The sequence below is a fragment of the Coptis chinensis genome, chromosome 9 (genome assembly GCF_015680905.1).
Source record: "Coptis chinensis isolate HL-2020 chromosome 9, ASM1568090v1, whole genome shotgun sequence".
Classification (NCBI taxonomy): Eukaryota; Viridiplantae; Streptophyta; class Magnoliopsida; order Ranunculales; family Ranunculaceae; genus Coptis; species Coptis chinensis.
The window spans coordinates 9,501,101-9,522,473 of NC_141464.1; the positions used below are offsets into that span (position 1 = coordinate 9,501,101).

At 37.0% G+C, this 21,373-nt stretch overlaps 1 protein-coding gene and 1 long non-coding RNA gene across 3 annotated transcripts; both read left to right on the plus strand.

The window, feature by feature from the left end:
• The first annotated feature begins 2,600 nt into the window (after positions 1-2,600).
• Positions 2,601-4,612, plus strand: LOC147474710 (uncharacterized). The gene is made up of 3 exons (XR_015208525.1): positions 2,601-2,768; positions 3,269-3,376; positions 4,330-4,612. It is a non-coding gene; the product is annotated as an uncharacterized LOC147474710 (long non-coding RNA).
• Positions 4,613-7,287: 2,675 nt separating this feature from the next.
• On the plus strand, positions 7,288-18,412 carry HK2 (histidine kinase 2). 2 transcript variants are annotated; one of them, XM_086582416.1, is made up of 14 exons: positions 7,288-8,118; positions 8,907-9,182; positions 10,431-10,877; positions 11,982-12,257; positions 13,057-13,226; positions 13,342-13,554; positions 13,630-13,816; positions 14,057-14,108; positions 14,197-14,426; positions 14,574-14,672; positions 15,041-15,705; positions 16,165-16,668; positions 17,153-17,664; positions 18,214-18,412. In XM_086582416.1, exons 1-13 carry the CDS (start codon positions 7,729-7,731, stop codon positions 17,403-17,405), a joined length of 3,762 nt encoding a protein of 1,253 aa, XP_086438542.1. In that variant the 5' UTR covers positions 7,288-7,728; the 3' UTR covers positions 17,406-17,664; positions 18,214-18,412. The 2 variants fall into 2 exon arrangements, with proteins under 2 accessions (XP_086438542.1, XP_086438543.1); XM_086582417.1 differs by having other exon boundaries at positions 17,153-17,578.
• Positions 18,413-21,373: the final 2,961 nt, after the last annotated feature.

Consider the following 21,373-nt stretch of genomic DNA (forward strand, 5'->3'; position numbering starts at 1 on the left):
GAGTAGAAAGGATAGAGGACCAACAGACTTTGTCAAAGGCTTTGGACATGTCTATTTTGATAGCCATGAGACCAGAAGTTCCTTTTTTTAGCTTAAGGGTATGCATGATCTCATGAGCAAGAATGATGTTATCACTGATCTGCCTTTTAGGCACAAAGGCACTTTGGAAAGGGGATATACAATTTGAGATGGCCTTTTTGAGTCTATTGGATAAAAGTTTGGAAATGATCTTGTAGGATATGTTGCAAAGACTTATAGGACGGAAATCATTACAAGACACAGGGTTTTGACACTTAGGGATTATGACAATGTTGGTGTGGTTTATGGGAGCAAGAGAAAGCCCTTGAATGAAGAAATTAGCAACCACACCAACCATTGGATTCTCCGGATCAACCACAGATTATCAAACCCTTATCTCGTAGGAAATCACGTGGGAAAGGAAAATGGGTGGAATCCTCAGACAAACCACCCAAAAAGAGGAAGGCTGTGTCCTCACCACGAGAATCATCACCAATTAATCATCACCCACTGATGGTTTCAGAACCAATCCCTTACTATCCATGGATTCCTTATATCCCACCAACTGAGGATATCTTAGATTGCTCCTCATATGAAAGCCAAACTGATACTCAATCACATGAGCCCATTCCACCATCTCCTTCTCCTCTTGATATTGAACCCACTCTTCAATCTGTTTGGGACATGATCTCTAACCCAACTTTCAACCAAATTCTCCTGTCACAAGGCATCATACTCCACTCTGTTAGGGGCAATTTAATTGGGGGCCCTGAACAAGTAACTCCACAATCTGAGATTCAAGCCAATATCCCATTACCATCTCATATCATTGAAGACGCCACCGACCTCCACATGCAGACACCCATCAATCTCACTGTCGAAATCATGAAAAATCCCTTGACTGAAGCTAGTCCACCGAACATTCCCATCTTTGAGCATCTGGAACTGGGAATAGATATGTCTGGATCTTATGCACAATATGAGGATACTATTATTAACTCCACCAACCAGGTAATCCACATCCACTCAAGTTCTCGATTTCCTTCTATAATAATCTCCTCTGACACTTGCACTATTAATACTCCCATGTTAGCATATGTTGTACATAATTACCGTAACATTTTGTATATTCAGCATCTATTCCTATCTCTTACATTCTTCTATGGTTTTCATTTTAAGTTTAACATCCACCGTTTTCTGCTTCTGAATCAACAATCTGTCTTTTTAGCCGTTGTTTTTCTTCAAGTGATACATTTATATATACCAATCATATATCATCTGTACATCTTACTTCTTAGGACCATCATATTCTGCTTTTTTCTGTTTAAATCTTGTTTCCCCATGGGGTTAGTGACTGGACCAGATCAGTCACCAGTAGTGTTTTTATGAAGATCCTAAGTTGGAATTGTAAAGGGTGTGTTAATCCAGGCACTGTTCGACACCTTACCAACATCATCAATGTAGATAACCCGGACATTTTATTCCTTTCTGAAACAAAAGCTTCTAGTAATTATATGTATAGTCTTTCTGCTTCTCTGAACTACCCCCACCATCATTGTGTTCCATCCAATAATACTGCCGGGGGTTTGTGTCTCATGTGGAAAAATGGTATCCATATCAAGGTTCTCACTTACTGTTTTCACCAGATAACCACTTCCATTACTCTTGGCACCTACTCAACACCTTGGATTGCGTGTTTCTTTTATGGTAGCCCCTACAAAACTCACAGGGACAAAAGCTGGGACTCCATTAGAAATCTTAGGGACTGTGACAAACCACTCCTAATCATAGGAGACCTGAATGTTATTCTCTCTGAAGAAGACAAAAAAGGAGGTAATGAGTATGATATTCATGATAGTTACCCTGCCCATGAGATCATTAGAAACCAGGCTCTTATTGATTTAGGCTACAAAGGACATCCCTACACTTGGACCAATAAAAGAACTGACAAGGACAACATCCAACAAAGGCTAGATAGGGCACTCTCTTCTCCTGAGTGGCTCCTAAATTTCCCTGAATCCATTCTCTACCATTTACCAATCATTGCTTGTGACCACTCTCCAATCCTTCTCAATACTCACCCATCTTTTCAAAACACACACAAGCCTTTTAAATTCCACCATATGTAGATTGACCACCCAGATTACCCAAATGTCATTACAAAAGCTTGGCAAAGAGTACGTCTCCCTTTAAACAGTCCATCTAACCTCTCCTTTGGGAAACATCTATCCTCCACTAAAAAGGCTCTCAAAGTCTGGAACAGAATCATCTTTGGTAATATTTTCAAAAAGATTTCTCTTCTCAAGAATCATATTGCTGATATTCAAACTAGAATACCCTCTAGAGAGAATGTTAACTTAGAGCATATAGTGCCAGTTTATGTAACCTTTTGTTGGGCTATTGCCAAGGCGGCTATATGTGCATGCATGTAAATGGTTTAAGGAGTAAGGACCTCAGTATGGTCAAGTTTATCAAGTTTAAGATTTTCTATTTATGTATATTTTTCCATTCAGTACCAATTTTTCTAATAGATTGCTTTCACTTATCCAATTTTGTTTTGCAATGCAGGTTTCACATAACATGCATGTTAGTATTTAACTTTCACTGGAAATTAGTACTTTTGTTGTGTTTGTCTAATATTATGTTTTTTTATTGATGTTTGCATTTGATTGCACTGCTGTATAATCATCTCCTCTGAGGGATCTTTGCCCACGGAATCAAACGAACAAGTAACAGTTGCCCAATATGTGGTAACCAACTTTTTCTTTATTTCTTTCTCTTTTTTCTTATCAGAATCTTTCCAATTGTTTGAGAAATCCAATCTAATAACTGTGTTTAAACTTTTAGGATTTTTTGTGTTACACGCGTGATTTATTTCATCTTCGTAAATGGTATGGTATATGTTTTTTCTGTTTTTGTCCAATGTTTATCTTTTGTTAAGTAGATTTCACAATGAAAAATATGTTGGCAATATCAGAGGCGGAGTTATTTTGTTTTTTTGTAGCAAATGGATTGCTTCGACTATTTTTCCAAGCTAAGGTTGGGGATTGGTGATTCCTTTTTAAAATATTATTTTTTGGAATTTTGTAGTTTATTTTGCACGTAATTGGTTTTGCTTCGGCAAACTTTTTTCAATTAACATAGATAGAATGAGTGAACTTCAATAGAAATTATGGTGGCTATTATATTCAAAGTTAAATTAGTTATTTCATTTTACCTTATTTTTCTTATCAGTTTTTTGATTGCCTAGGATATTTCAAGGGAAAATACATCTTTCTTCAGGTTTAAGTGGCCATCTCTAGCCCATTACAACCTATTGGCTATTGCACCACATCATCAAGTTAAAGCATCAATTCGGGTAATTGGTTTTTGTTTTTTTTTTGGTCAGTTCATTTTTGTTATTTTACTACAAACAATGATTATCTTTTTTCCATTTACCTTTTGTTGTACTTCATTTGCTATTAGCCTAATTTAAATATATGGAGAGTGTCATGGTTTAGCTTATCTATATATATTTAAAATTTTGAACTTTGTGGTGGAAGTTGAGCGTTGAGCGTAAGTTTAAATTATGCACAATCAAGGGTTCAAATGATGTAGCAATTCCTTGGGAATTGTCATTGAAAACAATGACTTTTGTACCCCAAACAATTTTTTTCATTCATTTTTTCCACTGTGATGCCCTCTTTGCAGTACCCCTTTTATTATTTGCCCATTTTTATTATGTGGAGTTTTAATGTTCGATCATTGATCATTTGCCTATTTTTTTTTTGTTTTGGGTCATGCTTATGGCTGGGAGACCTGTGACCACTTCAGAATGCTTAGCGCATAGTGAAATAGATGAAAATGTATGATCAGTCAAGTAAGCTAATCAAACTAGCACTGGGTCTTTCAGTCCACTGTCTATGAATTTAATTTCGTCAAGGAGCTATACAATCTTGGACCAAGAATGTTAGTTATATTGGGTTTCTCATGGGGAGCTTACCATAGATAATAAGTTCACTTTGTTTAAGTTTTTCAATGGGGATGCTTACCATATATACAACTGAAATGTTTCTTATACCAAAATTTTGATTTGTGATAATGCCATATATATCATTGCTTCCATGTCATGTACTATTTCAAATTACAAGCTGATGGGTTTGTTTTGGATCCACTTATTGTATTGATCTCCACGTGGTATACCTTGACACTAAAAATTAGTCACGCAAAATTTATTTTCATTGGGGGTTTCTCCTAATTTGTTTTGTAGCTAGATTATGTTGTTACATTATTTGTGAAAATTTGTTCTTTTGTGAATGTTGAGCACTGCAGGGAGGCATAAGTTGGATTGCAATGGAATTTAATTGATTTAGCTTGGTGTTTTTATGAACTCAAGCTCCATTAGACATGTTCGAATGGAATTAATAAATATGGAGCAGACACACTCCTTCAGCCAACATACACAAACTTGGTCTTCTATAGATTTTTTTTCCTCATTACGGGTTTGTCTTAATTTGCTTGCTAAATTGTGCTGCTACAGTGTTTTTATTTATTATTTTTTTTTTTCGATGAATGTTGAGGATTGCAAGCTGGTAGTAGTAGGATAAGGAAATTGAGGGAGATACTTGATTCAATTAATGGCACCGATTTTGCACTTACAATGAAAGTCGGAGATTCAATTTCAAATCCAGAGCCAATGAAGATTTTATTTATACTAAACACCTTTATTCACCTAGCACACAACACATTGCAAGAGAACTTTCCAATATAATTAAGCTGATCTGGTTGGGTGAATGTGGCATAGGCCATAAGCTTAGGCATCACCTTCCCTCTTAACCTTATTTTCAATGTCTAAATTTCATACTATAATGGATGCACTATGAAGTTGTTATAAAATGGTACTTTATGGGTGTAGTGACAGTAATTAAACTTTTATAAGATGGAAACGTCAATTTTTAGTTGTCTTCATGTGTTGTATACAAAACATGATATGTATGCACGTTAATCTTATCAATCTATATGCTTTTTGGCTTTTCTTGGTGACAGGGTTTTAAAAAGTCGTGTTTTTTTTTACTATCTCATATAAAATGCTTGAATGCTGGCTCTTAAATTATTTTTTTGGAAACAACAATAACTTTTCTTTTGTATTAGATATTCAATTTAGAGACGAACGAGTCATAATAGAAAAAATAAGATATTACATCAATATTTTTTGCATTATTTCAATTTTAATGAATTCATCTCCATTTTATTTTTTATTTCTAAATCAATGTTAATCAAGAACACTTGAAAACATTCCGTGCCGAATTCATCTCCATTCTATTTTTTTATTCATTTATTTTTTTTGCAGAAATGGATAATATGTCAGACACTTCTAAAGTTACAAACAAGACAACCACAACCTTTGAAGACAAATTTTCAATTTATACGACTCAAAATACTACCTCAAGACATAGAGCTTTTATATATTTTTATGACTACACCTACAAGACACACCTAATACCAAAACTCACAATTGGAGAAAACCCTGAAAAAAATGCGGATACTGAATTATATTCTAACGGTATGAACGATATAGATTACGTTGTTGTACATCACGCGTTAAAATTAAAATCCCCTTGATAGTCTCTTGCCACAATTACTACAAGAATAATTTTGTAATTATTACGTTTTCCAATAATTTTGTATCATACATTTCTTTTTTCGAAGTTCCACGTTACTATCCAACTTCAAAATGTTTTCCATTAGTTTGGCACAAAAATTATCAAAGTTAACTAATCTACATAATTGAACAATTTTTTTTAGCACATTAAATAGACTTATCATCTACTTATCAATTTTTTTTTTCTATTACAATAAATAATAAATGTATGTGCAATTTTAAATCACATTATCAATTATAATTATGTTTTTTTATAGAATTCATGTCTATATATGGACATAAACATGGGCATGCATGCACCACTGAAAACTTTTGACTTCTTCGTGTAGCCTTTGTTTTAAACCTAGCTAGTAGGCATGTTAGTATCTTAATCTAGCCAGTTCATTTCAACCGTTCAACATTTCGGAGAATATAGAACAAATACCTCTGTCGTTATGACTTAACTGCTAGCTTGCATCAGTTGCATGGGTCTCGATGAAATGAAATAAAATAAGAAGGAGCTAATAGAGTCCACATTTCCACTATCTATAGCTGTTATATAAATTGTTAATGGGGATGGTTATATGAACTCCACTAAAACGAACTCCAAATGAACTCCACCACTTAACTCAATGAATTAGAAGCTGATTTTTGGTGGAGATGTTTTCCACACAATATAGATCATCCTCACAAAAAATCAGCTCATTTGAAGATGTACAACCTCATCAAAAATCATTTAGAAAGTTATGAAATTATCCAACAGTCCAGATTTTTTTAATTTCGATACAATTTTTGACAAGATTAGACATATTCAATTGAGCTGATTTTTGGTGGGGGTGTTCTCCATCATGAGATGTATACATCCACAAAAAATTAGTCCTCAGTTCATTTTGTAAGTTCATTTTTATGAGTGGAGTAACTTTGGAGTCGCTATAAGGTGGAGTTCATATAACCATCCCCATTGTTAATATATTATTTAATTTGTTGGTTGGGTGTGTGAATCTCTAACAACAAGCTAAGTGATGTAGAATTGTAGCTCAACAAACTTTGTAAACTACTCCTATTGTTCAGGTCTTATTTGAATATTTGATTATGACCAGAGATATAAAATCTATAAACTAACCCTCTCTACTCTTTCTGTTGACAAAATGTCAAGCCAGTCCACTAAACAAATTCATATGTCCTAGCTCTACTTTATTATTACAATAATAACTGTGTAACATTATCTATAAATTTATGCGTAGTCTGATCTGATATATAGTCAAATTCGAACTGGTAGCACATTGAAACTGAGATGTCCGGTGTACATACATTCTGTGCCATTTTTCTTGCAAATTTGTACCGACATGAGAGCAGATCACAGCTCCTTTGTTTTTTGTATTTGTTTTCTAAAAGAATTTCTAGTATAACGAAAAAGAAAAGTGTAGCACTGTATCCTAGACTAGAGTACTAGATTCGTAGTGCTTCTTTACCAAGTCCATCACATGAGGCGTTTGATATTTCAATTATTATAAATTAAAATCTTGGTGGGTAAGCAACTTTCTATATATATACGTTAGATTGGAGTGAGGGGGGGGATTTGCCACGTGGCTTCTTAAAGTCACAACAGCTATTTGTACAAATTTAGGGGGGACCCACTTTTCTTGAATGGTTTCTGAACTGGAAACAGTGCTGTGAGTCCACTGCCATGATTCCCTTTTATCTACTGCGTTTCCGTATCTCTACTACACTGCCACTGTTTGAGACACGTACTGAAACAACCAGAGGCCGGACAGGAGACAGACGGATGGACCCCACCAGTCCTTTTCGTCCTACTCAAAAACCAAAAGTCCACAACAGTTAAGAGACAACAAAGTGTATATGTCATGTAATGGACTTGGTAAAGATATGAATCATATGATGATGAGGTAATAATATGTGGGAAGGTAGAGTGTCAAAGAAGAAGAGATATTTATGGTGAAAGATCATCAGTGTGATCAGTGAGAAGAAGTTGATGTGTTTTTGAGGTGCAAACAGATGGAAAGCCTGTCAGCCAGCTGGGGTTGTACAGAACATTGAAAAAAGTATCTACTGTTGTTCTACTTAAGTAAATGCGATATTTGATGAGTATTGTTTCTATTGCTGGGGTTATTCTGAAGCTTCCGAGACTACTTTTGAGAATATGTAGGTGGGTTTTGGTTAAAATGGCTTTGAATGGGAAGCTACCTAGTCCTAAAAACAGATCATCTTGGTGGTTGAAGAAGGAGAAGGTTCAAGGTTTTAAGTGGAGGAGTAGAGCATATCTTATTCTGTGGGTTTTTCTTGTAAGTTGTGTAGTTGGGTTTCTACTGTTTTCCCCTAATGGTAATGGAGTTTCAGGGATAAAGCATAGAGGTACAGAATTGTGGTGGGAAGAGAAAGCTCGAATTCTGCAAGTGCGACTCAATGTCAGCAAGGACCAACTTATTTCCATGGCTTCTTTGTTTATGAGATCAGAGCAGGTAATCTGCCTTTGATTATTATCACTTTATCAGTCCTTTAGTGACTGTTGTTGCATCATCTTGAAGTATTGTTTACACATACATACACATATCAACTTTATGTATGTTGATTATTGTTCAAATTAGGAGCAAATGGATTCTTGTTATGTTAGATATTTTAATGTATGTATATGGTAGAAGTTTCTGTCTTGGAAGCTTCACTGGACGCCTATTAGCTTGTTGTGTATGTGTTAAGACTTAAGACAAGCTTTGATGGTTCCTTGATTGGATAGAGTTTGTCACTCAACAGGACAACATAAAACCATCTTTTGTCTGCAATTTTAAAGTCATTGATTTGATCTCAACTCACCTAACAACAAAATAAAACCATCTTTAGTCATCAAGTAGAAAACTAAATTTGAACCAAAATGGGTTTCTGAGTTCAGCTCAAATTACAGACATTGATCTATCTTTATTATAGAAGTTTCCGTTTTGAAGGTCACACTAGATGGTTTGTTATGTCTATGCTAGGTTATGAGATAGTTGCAAAGAAAAGCTTCAATTATTACTCTGGGTAGATTGGTTAGTTGAGTTTCTCAGCCAATGCGACAAACCTCTTTCTGCAATATTGAGGTCATTGGTATGATTTTAAGTTTTTAACTCACCTAACAACAAAATTAGACCATTTTGTGCTGATGGAATGAGTCATCAATAAACCCTAGTGCAGATGACTAAATGTTTTCTCTGCCCCATATACTCATGGTTGTATACAAATCTGTTCTGACCAGTGTGTTTCACTTTTCCCTCAGAATCAATCCTTGGCATGTTTCGATGAAGTGGGACTCCAAATGCCATCAACTGATGGCATTGCTTGTGCTTTGGAAGAGTTGTCTTCAGATATGGTGAGATTTGAAACATGGAAGAAGTGGTCAACGAAGAAGTTAGAAGGTATGGATCAGTGTCTGGTTCAACATGACTCTGTTCCTGAAAAGCTTGAAGGAACATCTGTGAAAGGGGCACTTGCGCCAACTGTTTTATCTCAAAATACTTTAGTTTCTCTATCATACGATCAGATATGTGGGAAGGTAAATCCAGTTCAATTAATCTAGTTATAAACTTTGCATTTCATTTTTCTGTTTACTGGTTGGCCTTTTTTTGTTCTCAGGTTATATTCTCTCATGTAAGACACTTCCCATGTAATAGTCTCCTGACACATGAAGCATGTTTTCAAAAGAATAATAGCAAACAACATTATTTGTACCCTCTTATCACACATTGCTACTAATATTTTTTCTAATTCCAAACTTTGTTTACTGTCGTTATTATACTGAGATCACAGAATATATGGAACAAAATTGTACTAATGATACTCATCCTTTATTGCTTCATTTTTGTCTCTAAAGTCTAAACTCAAAACTCAACATTGCTTTTACCCAAAGGATGTTATGATTCTTCATAAAGTCTAAAGTATATTCAGCTGTCATCTTTTATGTGAGCATGTTCCACCATAGAGCAGAGTAAACGTGCACTTTAAAAAGCCGAATGCGTTTTCATACATGCAACAAATATTAAGAGTAGTAACTGCTATAGGAGCAAAAGCCAACAAAATATAATCTATTGCATTGCGCTAGGAAGCACAGATACCGACACGCGACACGGATACGACACAACACAGATACGCGGACACGGTATTTTTCAAAAATATAGGACACGGATACGTCATGGACACGTTTGAATAATATATATATATCGCCGTCACAGAAGGGGCACGGAGCCTGCTAAGCCGTCCTCTTTTCTCTCTCAAAAATTTCTTGTATGCGTGAGATTACTATTCTGGTGTGTCCCCAGCGATTCCCTTGCGTGTCCCCGCATGTCGAAAATTAAAAAAAATAATTATAAAATCGGATACTCCAAATCGCGTATCGGACGCGTATCGGGGCGTATCCATGTCGGACACGTATCGGACACCGATACTTCACCCTTAGAGACGTATCAGTGCTTCATAGCTTGCAAATACTTTTTAAGATACACATGATCTCCTTTTTGAAGTAGTAGACACCAAACAGACTTTCCATCGCGGCCACTGGTGCTTTTGATCTCAAACATGTCATTGCAGGGCAGCAATCATTGTATAACATAGGTCTGGGAATATATGTTATCTCTCTGCACCATAGATGGCTCCATAACTCCTATTCCTCCATGATTGTTCTAGTCATTAGTTTCATATCTTATCATTGAGAAGAAAACACTAACGACCTTCATAAGGTCTCTAGGCACAAAAATGCAAGTGAGTAATTTTCTTATTTTGGGTTTTAAATGAATGTTATGAGCAGGAGCAGTGCAAGGGTCACCACAAACCCTTCATGAAGATGTGCTGTTGTCTTCTGTTTGGCATTATGCTAATCTGGAGGGTCTCCCACTGTCAAGAGGGATTCTGGATTAATCAGCAGTGGAAATGCGTTACGCATCAGCCTCAGGGTCACTTACAGCTGCTTCAGAAGCAGAAAAAACTTCCTCAGAGCTCAGCCAAAGGTGATGGGAAGTGGAGGAGAACATTGTTGATTTTTTTTCTTTTGTCTGGGGGGATTGGATCTACACGGTTATTTTGTTTTATGAACAAGAATACAGTTTGGTGGAGGATAGAGATGCTCGCAAATATGTGTGATGAGCGTGCTCGAATGTTGCAAGATCAGTTTAATGTTAGCATGAACCATGTACATGCACTGGCTATTCTGGTTTCGACCTTTCACCATGGAAAGCAGCCATCGGCCATTGATCAGGTAAGGATATATGAAGAGGAAAAAGTTTAATGTATATTCTTCTCTTGTAGGGGTATCTATATATACTTCCCGGCGCCTAGTGTTTGTTAGGAATCGTTCTTAAATTGATACCATGAGAGGAATAATTTCATCTATATTGTTCTCCTGTATAGGTCTATATATACATGAAAATCTTGGGATACAAGCTACATAAATATGTAAATCAGCAAATTATGTTGCATATATACGTCATGCAATACACATGCTATTTCTTGTGTATCCTTAACAATTTTTTCTAAGCATATTTTTTTTAATATTATTTTAGTACATTTGTGTCAGTCCCTTAATAGGATGCAATCTTGATGTGTTATCCCTTCATTTGTTGCAATAGCGAATAACTATTTTGGTAATGTTATGTGCACACACTAGGATGATCAATGGCTATGCCGCAGATGGCATTATGGAGTAGGTACCGTCAAAGAGACTCTGTTGTGCACACAACAAAGCACTAAAAAATTCTTTATGCTATCGAAAATTTTGTGAGATTATAAGTTAAGGCGTGATTTTAAAGCTGGAAAAAGTACAACAATTCCTCTCTCCGCCACAGTGCAACTTTACTCTGTTACACGATTTAAATTTACTTATTTCTCTCTTTTACACTTCCCTTTCAAATGCTATTAATTTACACACCATGCCAGCATCTTAACCCAACATCGACTGCTTATACTGTGATCAAGAAAATTTCAACCCACTCTAGCTGTTAGAAGGGTTTCTTAAAGATTTAGTTTTCTCCCTCCAAAAGCAACCGATTTATTATATGCTTATTTTTTTGGTGTGGTGTTCTTGTTTGTTTCTTTATTCTATTTTTTTTTTCTTTCATTTTATGTTTCTGTATTAGTGATGTCATATATACTAGTATTAAATCTGATGTCATTCAACTCGCAATTCATCAGCAAGAAGTTACATCTGATATAGAGTGTGGGTTCAGGGTTGAACCATTTTCTTAATTATTATCTGTATAGAGAATGGACTCTTCTTTCCCTGGCATATGCATCGTGGGATGGTAAAATTCTATGATGCCAATATAAACAACATAGATGTTGACAATTTCTCTCTTGCCCACAGAAAACTTTTGCTGAGTATACCGAAAGAACCGCTTTTGAAAGGCCACTGACTAGTGGTGTTGCCTATGCTCTAAAAGTCTTGCATTCTGAGAGAAAGAAATTTGAGAACATGCATGGATGGACGATAAAGAAAATGGAGGAAGAGGACCACTCTGCAGTGCATGATTACATTCCGGAGAAGCTGGATCCTTCACCCGTCAAAAATGAGTATGCACCTGTCATATTCTCCCAGGAAACCGTCTCTCATATTGTCTCCATTGATATGATGTCTGGAAAGGTTTGCAACATTTATTTTCTTTCATTTTATGAACCATTTAGATATTCTCGTAAGTGTAGTGATTATTGGTACTCTGGAGAATGGGGCACGTAGGTATGACTACAATATAAATACAGTTAGCTCTAACCTTTGCCGTACATACGTTGAAGTGGTCGTATATGAGGTATTATTCTACACTAGAATCCAATCAGGTGATTGATGCCAGTGTATAAACCCTGTTTTAACTTTTATAGTTCTGGACAGGAAAAACATGGTGTAAGGTTGCTCTACTACTTCTTGACTAGATTAACTACAGCCTTGGTCTTACTCGTTGTTTGAGTTTGATAAAACACAGCATTCAGGATACAGCTATATATTCTCTTGCACTTGGTCCTAGCTGGTCCAATGGAATATAGAGAGCTGCAAAAAAATGGAGAAAAAAAAGAAGAGAAATACGGAGATGGGAACTTGGGGTTATGAATTTGTATATGTCAATCTGTGCTCCGGCACCATCGAATGGAGCACCACCACTTATTTAAATTCGAAAGTCTTCACATTATATCAGCTTTTCTTGATCTCTCATATGAAGTACTAAATACATACAGCATTGCAATGGTAGCCTCATAAATATGTTGAAAAGCTTAAATTATTTAGATATACAACATCTATGTGATTATAAATAGAATAACTAGTTCTTCTTCATTTATGTGAACAGCTCATATTGTCATTCTATGAAGGAAACATTTTTGCATATAGCATTTAAGGATCTCCGACATGCCACCCCTCCTGAATGATATTTACAACCTTCATCACTTTGTAGGAAGACCGTGAGAACATCTTGCGGGCTAGAGCATCTGGAAAGGGAGTCCTAACGTCTCCTTTTAAGCTGTTGAAATCCAATCACTTAGGTGTCGTACTCACTTTTGCAGTGTACAACATCAAGCTCCCCATTAATGCTACGCCTGAGCAACGCATTGAAGCAACTGAGGGGTAAGTTGTTCAAGTTGGCACACTGAAAGTAGTATTATTATTTTTGGGTTTTGGATGAGCTTGTTTTCATTCAATAATTATCAATAGCCTGAGATTCTGGAAATCATTTTGAAAGGTATCTTGGTGCATCTTATGATGTCCCATCGTTGGTGGAAAAGCTTTTGCACCAGCTCGCGAGCAAACAAACGATTGTTGTGAATGTCCTTGATACAACCAACAGTTCTGCACCGATCAACATGTATGGTCCTAATGTAGCAGATACGGGTCCTTTGCACATTAGCAAGCTTGATTTCGGGGACCCGTATCGAAGGCATGAGATGCGCTGCAGGTTAGTTGGCTTGTTGTAAGTAAGGTAAACCTCAAAACAGAATTGATACAGCTGATGCTCTTGTTGTATCTCCAGGTTTAAGAAGAAACCTCCCCCACCTTGGATTGCAATATTAGCATCAACTGGATTTTTAGTGATCACACTACTTGTGGGCCATATCTTCCATGCAGCTATTAACCGCATCGCTAAGGTGGAAGGTGACTATCGTGAGATGATGGAGCTCAAAGTCCGCGCAGAAGCTGCTGATGTGGCTAAATCCCAGGTATATCTAGGGCTACATAATGATGAATATTATTCTAGTTGCTGCATGTCCTTGCACTTGATTTTTGTTGAGGACAACTGAGCTAACATATACTTTTCCTGTTTGTTAAAAAAGGAAAATCGCTCAGTATCCTATATAAAGTCTACTGAATCTTGATTGAATCAAATGCTGCTTTCGCTTTGGGAATACTTCCCCTTGTTCCATGTTACCATGCTAGTAAGTTGTGTAATTCTTTTGTAGTTCCTGGCTACAGTTTCCCATGAGATCAGGACTCCAATGAATGGTGTTTTAGGTGCGTTAGAAGTTTTGGGCTCTACTTTGCTGTGCCTTGTTTTGGTATAAGCCAAAGCTCATCCTAATGACAATATGTTGCATTACAGGTATGCTACAGATGTTGATGGACACTGATCTCAATGCAAATCAACTGGATTTTGCGCAGACTGCTCACTCTAGTGGAAAAGATCTGATATCACTAATAAACGAGGTCCTTGATCAGGCTAAGATAGAATCAGGCAGGCTTGAGCTTGAGACTGTCCAATTTGATCCTCGGACTGTCCTTGACAATGTGTTGTCACTGTTCTCTAGCAAGGCACATGATAAAGGCATTGAGGTAGAACCAAACCTACCAATTTCTGAGTGCTTTTGATCTCCTCCTTTTTTTCTTTGTACTGTTATTTAAAATTTTCTATTTCTATTTTATTTATCACTGTTTTCATTGCAATGACAATCATTTGTTTCTTCCTTCGGACGAGAGAAGTTGGCTGTTTACATATCTGGATTGGTGCCTGAAGTTGTGATTGGGGATCCTGGACGTTTTAGACAAATAATAACAAATCTCGTTGGAAATTCAATCAAGGTTAGTTTTCTTTCTTCTTTAGTAGAATCATTTTCTTTCCTGGTCCCACAATAACAGGGCATTGAATAACAGTCTTCTGGATCCAGTGTAAAGGAAAAATTATAATGTAAGACTGCGGTGCGGAATCTCTACAATCCAAGTAACTTAATTTCTTGTAATGTTATAATTGGTTCATGTTGCTACAAAGCAGTATATCAGGTGATTGCATAATCATCGTAATTCGGTTCTGATCAATAGTTCTTCTTCAAAGAAGTATCTGATCTATAGTTTCCTTTTAATTGCGCAATATATCAGTTGCTTGTTCCCAACTACTATTTTAAGCATATCCTGGTCTTATCACACTGATTTCTTGTTTGTCTGAATCACAGTTCACCGAGGAAGGGCACATATTAGTCTCAGTGCATTTGGCAGATGAAGTGAGGAGTCCACTGAAAGTTAAGGATGAAATGTTGAAACAAGAAATGGAGTTGTTATGGAATGGGGTACACACCTCTTATAATACGTTGAGTGGGCTCCCTGTAGTTGACAGGTGGAAGAGCTGGCAGAGTTTTCAGATGTTGATTGGTGGATATAGAAATGAAGTAAGTGAAATGGTTGGTATGTTAGTAACGGTTGAGGACACCGGTGTGGGAATACCCCGAGATGCGCAAAGCCGCATCTTCATGCCTTTCATGCAGGCTGACAGTTCCACTTCACGAACTTATGGTGGAACTGGTATAGGCTTGAGCATTAGTAAATGTTTAGTCGACATGATGGGTGGAGAAATTGGGTTTGTGAGTGAGCCTGGCACTGGGAGCACGTTTTCATTTGCTGTGGCTTTTAGAATAGGAGAAACTGATTCTGTTAATACCAAACAGTATCGAATTCAATCACCAGTCCCAAAATTCTGCGGATTTAGAGCTCTAGTGGTTGATGGGAAAAGTATCCGTGCTGAGGTTACAAAGTATCATCTCCAAAGACTTGGAATTGATGTGGATATTGCCATCAGTCTGACACCAATATGTTCTCATGTATCAAATGTGTATCATACGAGGTGTGTTTTCTTTGGGACTGTGGTTTTTACACCCTGGTATTCTTTTGATACATTGCATCCACGAAAACCTGTTTAAACTTATATCTGTTTAACCAATACAAACTCAATCAGAGAATGCTAAAACATCTCACTTTAAGTGGTGTGCTTTCCAGAACCTTCAGGTTGCACTTTCTACGTTTGCTTGAAATCACTAGGGTGAATCCTTACAAAATTGAAAGAGAGACAGATTGAGGATAGAGATAAGAGAGAGATTTATGTGTGTGAGAGCGTTTACTTTCCATAGAATCAGGATTCCATAAAAAACAACACACAGCAATCTCTGCCCCCCCCCCCTCACACACAAAATTGCTTTTAGGTACCTCTGAAAAACTTTATTAACCTTGATAGAAAATAGTCAAAATACCTGTACTTCTGTTGTATGGCTGTTATGTGCTTAGTCTGGCGAATACTGGTTTGCAGTGAGAAATCACGTTTACACATGGTGCTTGTTGACAAAGATGGTTGGGATGAGGAAACAACTCTTGCTCTTCCTCATCTGCTCAAAGAGCTCTACCAAAGTTTGAGAAACAAGTCTTCTGAGTACTGTCCAAAGATTATTCTCTTGGCTACCACCAGCTCTAGCGAGCTCGACGAGTTCAAATCAGCTGGTTTCGTGGATGATGTTATTACGAAACCCCTTAGATTAAGTATGTTGGTCACATGCTTCCAGCAAGTCCTTGGTTCAGGAACCAGGAAGCAGCTGAATAAAGTGAAACCAACAGTCCTTGAAAGGCTTCTGAATGGGAAGCAAATTTTGGTTGTGGATGACAATGTTGTTAATCGCAGGGTGGCAGAAGGTGCGCTACTTAAGTATGGAGCCAAAGTTACCTGTGTTGAGAGTGGGAAGGCTTCTATAGAGATGCTTCTGCCACCACACAATTTCGATGCTTGCTTCATGGATCTTAAGATGCCTGAGATGGATGGGTAAATAAGTGACATACTTTTCCCATCTTTTCTAAGTTTTGATCAATTTCCTTTAATTTTTGCCTTAAATATATATATGTAAATTTTATCTTATGGGTACACCAAACTTCAGTAATACTGACTCACATCCTTAGAAAGGGCACCCAATTAGGTAGGTAACTAGGTAAGATCAAGAATATCCCGACAAATAATAAAAAGACTAAACCAAGCTCATTCCAGTTTTCCATCATCTGATTTAAATCTTCCTATTACTTCTACAATTCCTTTTAATTTTTTGGTCTTTATTTGCAAAAAGTAAAGATATGCATTTCTGGCTGTGTTTTCTTCTCTCTGCCCGTCTGAAGTGTATTTTCTCAAACGGATTGCATAGAATTCCTACCACTAAGCTTTAAATAAGTAGGTGTTTTTTTTAAGAAAAAAAAGTAATTATTTGATAATTAAAGTAGTTGTTGCTCTCAATGGTTTTCTTCCAAAATCTCTTCAGGTTCGAAGCTACAAGACAAATCCGCTGTATAGAGAATGAGGTAAATGAAACCCTTCACTTGGCGGGAACATCTAGTGAGACATTTGGAAACGTGGTGCATTGGCACACTCCAATACTTGCCATGACAGCTGATTTGATCCAGGCAACACATGAGAAGTGCATGAAATGTGGGATGGATGGTTATGTGTCAAAGCCATTTGAAGAAGAGCAACTGTACTTAGCACTGAGGCATTTCTTTGACAGTGATCAATAGAGGAACTGTACTTAGCAGTGATATAATTCTTTGAGAGTGATCATCAATAGAGCCAATATACTTAACAGTGATGTGTTTCTTTGAAAGTGATTAATAGAGCAAGATTTGTGATTGAAGCCATTTCATTGGTGTTTGGGTCAACTGGTGAACAATAACATTGCTGGTGCAACCAGGTACGAGATGCTTTTGCAAGTCTTTCTGTTGGAAAATGGCAAATCTGCACCATGGGAATCATATTCACTAAGGCTTTCATAATGAGGTGATTCCCTGGATGATCTTCCAAAAATGTTGACATAATTCATGCAAGACATTAATCCATTATCTCTGCAACTTCATGGTGTGCATTCACACACACACACAGAAATAGTAGTGTGGATCTATTCTTATACTGCTCATTTCTATGACAGTGAAAGTTCACCATTCAATAAGATATTTTAAGGAGCACTATCCAAGGCAAAGTATGAGTTTGTTGAAGTTGATTGCATTCATGTCATACAACCGAGATCTTTTCTTCTTGCCAGGAATAACGTTCTGTTCCTTTGTATATATTTCAGATTGAAATTGTTTTGTTTTAGTTCATCGGGTCTACCCGTCTAGTTGTATTTTTATTTAAATTCAGATGAACAGTGATCTCCACAAGAAAAAACAAATATGGTTAGTGGTTTCTCATAGCAGTGGAAGTTGGGAGTTTGTGACATAGAAAATACATGCATAGATTTTCATGCACTGATATTAACTGGACATTGACTTCACCACAATGCCATAATAGTATGAAAATACTTGATTGAAGCTTTTTATCATCTTCCAGGGCCGTCCTCTGCATAATGGTACCACATCCGATGATCACAAGAAAGAAGTGCTTGGCTGCTGAAGGGCCGAATAGGTGGCACCAGTGACGATTTAGTCATAACTCATAAGTATCTACCATCATTTTATCATTAATATTTGTATAACTTTCAAATAAAATAGAATGATTTTTGTATACAAATTGAAGTATGACCTCGTAATGTTTCATTGTATGTTAGGTTCTTACCTTACGAACCTAGAACAACTCAGCTGTAAAGAAAAAGAGAGGGAGTTAATAGGATAAGATGGACAAATGACAAGCTAAGATAAATAGAGAGACGCGCGGGAAGAGAAACTAGAAGTAGATAAATGAGAAACAAAATTCTTAATTTATATTTCACATAGCCCGCTTACAATACAAGGACTCCGGTTATAGTGTTCATCGGACAACTGAGTTCACCCAAACTAACGTACTGCAGCTGTAACGTTACTAAACAGCTACTCCTTTAATTCCTAGCTAGCGTTGTACAGGAGGTGATATGTGTATGTATTAGAAGTAATTCTGGACGTCAGAGTGAAGAAGCGTTCTCGACTGCGCACTTCGAGCGCGCCCACGCCTCGATATTTGCGATACTCGCACCGCTTGTATTTGTACCGATCTTAGATATTTCTTATTTTAGTTTTCTATTTTAGGAATTTGTAATCTCTATAGAAATCAATCAAGTAAATATTCTTTCAAATCAATCTCTCACTCTAATATATCATGGTATTAGCTTAATTTCGATCCAAACCCTAACCCTAACCGCTCTAAACTTCCGCCTCCTCTCAATTCTCAATGGTCGACGCCTCAAACACCATTAATGACTCTCTTCCAGATTCAGATGATCTTTTCTTTGTACACCACTCAGATAACCCCACGACTATTCTTGTATTTCCTTTGTTATACGGTGACAATTATCCGACTTAGTTATGGTCTATCTCTAGAGCATTTCGAGCAAAGAATAAGTTTGGTTTTGTCGATGGCTCTGTCACACCTCTTAGCACTCCCAAAGAAAAATCCAAGTGGTCGCGATGTGATGACCTCATTGCTTCATGGATTCTTAATTCTGTTACTCCAGATATCTGTGGAAGCATCCTCTATGCCGACTCTGCATCTGAAATTTGGAAAGATCTAGGTGATTGTTTTTCACAAACTAATTCACCCAAGGTTTTTCAACTGAAGGATTCCGTCACTCTTCTCAAACAAGACAATCAACCAGTATCTATTTATATCACTTTGCTTAAATTTTTATGGGATAAATTAAGTTCTTTGTCTACTATGTTTGCTTGTACTTGTGGTCATGCATCTATTTTTGCCAAAGAGGTTGAAGACGGTCGTTCTATGAAATTTATGCAAGGCCTAGATGCTCGCTTTCAATCCATTCGCAGTCAAATTTTCTTAATATATTATTTTCCTCATATGTCCAAGATTTATTCTTTAATCCGATAGGAAGAGAAGCAACAAGAGATTCATGCACTCTCTCTTCCTTATGCTCCAGTCGTTGCTACCCTGAGTACTTACTTTCAAAAGACCAACTGGGCTTCTTCTTTGAAATCAGGCCGGTCTAAACCTCCGCAGCACAACACTGGTTCGCCTCAGTCTAGAGCGCGCGTGCCCTCAGATACAGGGCCACCAAAGCGCGCCCGCGCTCGTCCATTCTGCAATCACTGTAACCGCATTGGACATCATATTGGTACATGTTACAAACTGCATGGTTATCCCCCCAAGCCTGCTCAAGGCAATTCAGTTGCTACGGACTCCAATTCTCCTGTTTTCTCCACTGAACAATATAACCAACTTCTCAGTTTGCTTGATTCAGGTAGTATTACTTCACAAGCAAATCTGACAAGTATATCTCTCGTGTTTTTCTAAATCCATATGAATCATTGACTCTGGTGCTACCAATTATGTTTGTTCATCATTGCATATGTGTTCTCATTATCATACTTGTTTAACACATTTTACTCTTAAACTTTCGGATGGAACAGACCATTTAATTACTCATGTTGGTAGTGTTATTCTTTCTCCTCTTTTACGTCTTGACAACGTTCTGTTTGTTCCCACCTTTCATTTTAACTTGCTTTCCATTAGTGAACTAATCAAGTCTCACCCTATCTCTGTCACGTTCACTAATGATTCTTGCCTTTTTCAGAACCAGTTATCGAAGAAGAAGATTGGATTGGGACGGCTTAATGGGGGACTCTACCTTCTCCAACTAGCTTCCGTTTGCTCATCCCACAACTCCACCACCAATAATTTATGTCATTATCGCTTACGACATCTCTCTTCCACGCCTTTGCAGATTTTAGCTAAGTAGTTTCTTTTCATTTCTAGTTCCAATAATGCTACTTGCAATGTATGTTCGCAAGCTAAACAAACACGTTTATTTTTTTCTCATAGTTCAATAAAAACTATTAGACCTTTTCAAATGATTCATTGTGACATTTGGGGTCCTTTTCATTTACCATCATATTCTAATGCTCGTTTTTTCTTAACTATTGTCGATGATTTTAGTCGTGCTATATGGATTTATCTTATGACTGTCAAATCTGAAGCTGCCATGCATTTACAATCTTTTTTTGCTATGGTTCATACTCAATTTCATTCTACAATACATTCGTTCATATCTGGCCATAGCTGTAGGAACCGTTATTTAAGAATGTAAATTTCTACAAACCGTGAAAACCATGCGCAGCGGAATTAATGGTGTACACGCTTTTGATTGGAAAACATACCTGTAGATCGGCTAAGATAACTCTGAGAATCCAATAGCTATGAAATCAACAACCTCTTGATCTTCTGTTGTATTTCTATCAATATATTTGATGTTGTGTGGGTAACGATCTACCAACCCCCTTCTTTCTCTCTTGGCCTATCTCACTCACAAAGCTAGAAATGAATTCAGATCTACTTTTCTTATCTCTCTTTTTCAACCAATGAATAGTGAAATTCGGCCAAGAGAGAAGGGTTTGTTTTTATAGGCTACAACAGGGACCATGAGGAGAAATTAGGGTTGGGCCTCCTGACGGGCTTGGGCTTCCCATGTTCGCCCAGAATACACGGCTTAAGTCCGTCAACAAATGGCTTATTCCACTAAATGCCATTGTTGCACTACCGCCATAATCCCAAATTACGTGTTACG

Excerpts from the sequence above, each read along its gene's own strand:
- HK2 (XM_086582416.1), top strand. The coding sequence starts at position 7,729 with ATGCGATATTTGATGAGTATTGTTTCTATTGCTGGGGTTATTCTGAAG. Across the intron at positions 13,817-14,056 it reads CTGATGTGGCTAAATCCCAG|TTCCTGGCTACAGTTTCCCA; the intron begins GTATATCTAGGG and ends ATTCTTTTGTAG. Across the intron at positions 14,673-15,040 it reads TCGTTGGAAATTCAATCAAG|TTCACCGAGGAAGGGCACAT; the intron begins GTTAGTTTTCTT and ends TCTGAATCACAG.